This window comes from Hippocampus comes, unplaced genomic scaffold (genome assembly GCF_001891065.2).
Source record: "Hippocampus comes isolate QL1 unplaced genomic scaffold, H_comes_QL1_v1.1 scaffold33, whole genome shotgun sequence".
Lineage (NCBI taxonomy): Eukaryota > Metazoa > Chordata > Actinopteri > Syngnathiformes > Syngnathidae > Hippocampus > Hippocampus comes.
The window spans coordinates 806,489-809,952 of record NW_017804842.1 but is presented as its reverse complement, the minus strand read 5'-3'; the positions used below and the strand labels follow the sequence as shown (position 1 = coordinate 809,952).

The 3,464-nt window shown below is 45.3% G+C and overlaps 1 protein-coding gene across 1 annotated transcript; it reads right to left on the bottom strand.

Annotated features, from left to right (window-relative positions):
- Positions 1–194: 194 nt before the first annotated feature.
- pgrmc1 (progesterone receptor membrane component 1) lies at positions 195–2,254 on the bottom strand. The gene is made up of 3 exons (XM_019873672.1): positions 1,913–2,254; positions 481–636; positions 195–332 (listed from the first exon to the last, which is right to left on the bottom strand). The coding sequence occupies exons 1-3, from the start codon at positions 2,205–2,207 to the stop codon at positions 238–240; spliced, it is 546 nt and encodes a 181-aa protein (XP_019729231.1). The 5' UTR covers positions 2,208–2,254; the 3' UTR covers positions 195–237.
- Between the last annotated feature and the right edge of the window lie 1,210 nt (positions 2,255–3,464).

Genomic DNA, 3,464 nt, shown 5'->3' with positions numbered 1-3,464 from the left:
CACAAACATACGTACTTATTTGAGCGTTACGTTTTGGATGACATCCAGGGTTGCAAAACAATGATTTGTAATCGCTCGAAGCTGATGACACCTCGAGGCAGCAGAAAGACAAGGTCGCGTTGACGCAACCTAAGGTAACCTTGGCGCCGCTCAACATTATCCCATTCACAACACAGAAGATTTAGCATGAAGGCATCCGCGTCCTTTTCCACACCGCTACCATGCGCGTGGCATTCTTTAGTCTGCTTTCTTGTCCTTCCCTTCCTCGTCGTCTGTGTACTCCGTCGGCTCCTCGCCGGGCTTCAGCAGCTTGCCGATGTAGTCGTATTTAACTGGAACGGCAGAAAACGGGACAGATGTTTTGAAATTTCCCCTTACAGCTTGACAGTCAACACGAGCATGCGTTTCACAATAGCAGCTTCACCGGAAGAAAATAAAAAGGTCGATATGTGAGACGGCGAGACCCTTGCTGGCACTCACACGTGAACTGCGCCTCCCACTCGGAGAGGCTCTCCTGCTGCGCGGCGCTCAGGTCGGACAAGTCGTCGTGCTTGTCTTTCAGGGCCTCCTGACCCAGGCAGAAGGTGGCCAGGCCTCGGGACGCGTCCCTGCCGGCGAACACGCCGTATGGACCGTCTGGGGAAACGCAAGATGGACATTGGACTGACACGTAGAATGAAACAACCGCAAACAATTCTAAGAATGTGCCTGCAAGTGAGTCTGTCTGATTTTTGGCTAATTTACTGTACATGATTGCACGACCGCACCGAGTGTAAGAAGTGCTGCCTTTGTGAGTGAAAACACTTTCCTCTTTTTTTGGGGTGGATTGAGTTTTGTTGGATGCAGAGGTAAGTGGCGCACACATGCTTGATTGTGGCGTTAGGAACACAATGGATGGCATGAGAGTGTGGGCTGCATGCGCCAAGTGCATGGATCTGCACATTGATTGCCAAGTGTTTGAAGTGCTGCCACTGTGAGTGAAAATTATTTGTCTTCACAAGTTTCCCCCGCGCTACCTAATGCACTCAGTTGCGCTTGCTTTGTTTAACCTCCTCAATCGGACCCCTGTTCTCATGGTAACAAAAGCCGACACCCGTTCAAAATAGGCTAATATCAGAAAGTGAAAGATAATTCCCGCATTATTTTAATGAAAGCATGTCATTAAGACACCTGGTAACTACAGATACACACATGATTTTTTTTTTCAGGGCCGATACTAATTACTTTACTTCAAGGAGGCCGATAACCGATATTTAGAACAGACGTTCATTGGCAGTAGAATGGAAAATATTGGTGTAAAAAAAAAAAAATCATATGCAAGGAGCTCCAACCAATCAGCAACAAGTCTCATAAAGTTAAATGAAAACTTTTCTACAGTAAATTAAGCTTTCCAAAAGTTCAAAAAAGTCAAAACATGCCTCCTTGCAAACTTTATCTTTATTAATCATTAAGGGGCATGGTGATTCTGTGGCTGGGCGTGTACCGCAATGAACGAAGAAAAAAAAAAAAAGGGTCCCTGCATGACAGCGGTGTGATCTCAATGCTGTTCAGAGGTTACACGGAGCAGAGGTTGCAAAGCTCAGATGAGGTAAAGGCGGGTGCGAATTTTCTGGGTTGCAAAATTGTCAAGTAGCGCAACTTGGCATGAAACCACGCTGAGCTCTATTCCGAATATTTTGGAGAACCCGACTCGGCACTGAGTGCCATCAAGTCTTCGGTCGAGTCGCTTTCTCGGAATGCGGCCAAAACAAACAAAAACAAAGACAATGTGTACTATCGCAACGCACTTTACATGATTTGTCAAGTCGACACGAAATTTCATCTCGTTGTTCGCGGCAACCGCACTACGAAACATCGGATGACGAAAATAGCAGCGATAAGGCGTTCGGCCTCGGTGAAACTTGGCGCTAACCCGGCCCGTAGAACTTGCTCCCCCTGGTCACGTCGAAGACTTTGCCATTGACAGCCATGAGGATTCTGGGACTGCGCAACCCATCGTAAGGCTTCAACTCTTCCAGGGTGAAGTCTCGCTTCTTCAGTTTGGGCAGCGGCTGCTCCGCCGGGCCCACGTCCGGCGGCTTGTCGCCGCGGAAGATTTTGTACAGCAGGTAAAGACACAAAGCGAGCAGGGTCAGGTTCAAAGGGGACGTGAAAATCTCCTGTAAGATTCCGTCTGAAGTGGTTTCGAGCTCATCTACTTCAGCCATGTTTGAGTCTGGCCGTGTTTTCCGCTGTGTGGGCGTGTCTGGAGAGTGGGAGAAGTGAAGAGCTTTCAGCCAATCAGAGAGCCCGGATATGTGACGCCTTATCGACCTCATCCAATCACATTACGCTTAACTTACATCAAATACGTACAATAAAACAGATTCAATCGATATTGGATCGTGGGGTTAACCAAACGCGGTCAACAAAGCGTCAAACGTACTTCCATGCAATTCATGTAGACATGAATATTTTTCCAATCGTAAAATAGCTGTATTTATTCAACATATAATATACAATGTAACGCGGATTATCATTATTATTATTATTTAATAATGAATATAATAATGATTCCAAAAGAGACTTTCAGTTTCACAAACACAACTAAAAATAACTTTGGAGTGCACGCTTGTTTCTTCCGTCCTCATACAAGCCGCAGTGACGTTTGTGAGTAGTTCCCACCCCAACAAACAAAGCTGAATTCGAATCATACCCCGTCCCCCCCACCCCAACCCAACCCGCTTCCCGAACGCGTCGCTCAGTTCTTCTTTTAGAGCATTCATCCACCATTTCAATAAGAGCCCCGGTTTGATCAATTGGAAACTATGCTCATGTTGTCTTTCTGGAACCTTTTGGAGCTCTGGCGTTTTCTGCCATTGCGCAACAGGGGAGGGCACGTTCGCCAATAGCAGCCGGCTTAGCTTAGCTTTAGCTCACTTGAGCTGGACAGAGATGACAAGCGCCTTCACTGCCCCTTTGTCGCCCGTCCAAAACATTTCGTAGCTGCCGATGTTCACTTGACGTTTTCGGCTTTCTCTTGCTGTTGTTGTTGTTGTTGATGGAGACGTGTTGAGTCCTGCTCGCTGCCAAGTAAGATCTCTGATTTTACCCATCGCCACTAGAATTGAATCATGTATTTAGCGAGTTAAATAAAATGACAGCATACGCGGAGTAGTTTGTTTCAAATGAGTATAAAGCCACCCGGAAAAGATGAAAACATACATACAAGAAAATACATAAATATTACGCAAGGAAGTGAAAGTTGTATTATTTCAGAAAAAAAAGTTGTTTACTGCATTCACGAGACAGTCTTATCTTCTCAAGACGAAAGCTATAATTTCACGTTCATAAAGTGGTATAGTTGAAGAATTTATGTTCAATATTAAAGTTCAAATTTCAAACAAATCTGCTTGTTTTGTACAATTCCTTCGTAATTCCATCCCAGAATGTATTAGGATGACCAATAGTGTGGTGCATTTTTT

Excerpts from the sequence above, each read along its gene's own strand:
- pgrmc1 (XM_019873672.1), bottom strand. The coding sequence starts at position 2,207 with ATGGCTGAAGTAGATGAGCTCGAAACCACTTCAGACGGAATCTTACAG. Across the intron at positions 637-1,912 it reads GAGCAAGTTCTACGGGCCGG|ACGGTCCATACGGCGTGTTC; the intron begins GTTAGCGCCAAG and ends GCGTTTCCCCAG. Across the intron at positions 333-480 it reads GTGGGAGGCGCAGTTCACGT|TTAAATACGACTACATCGGC; the intron begins GTGAGTGCCAGC and ends CTGCCGTTCCAG.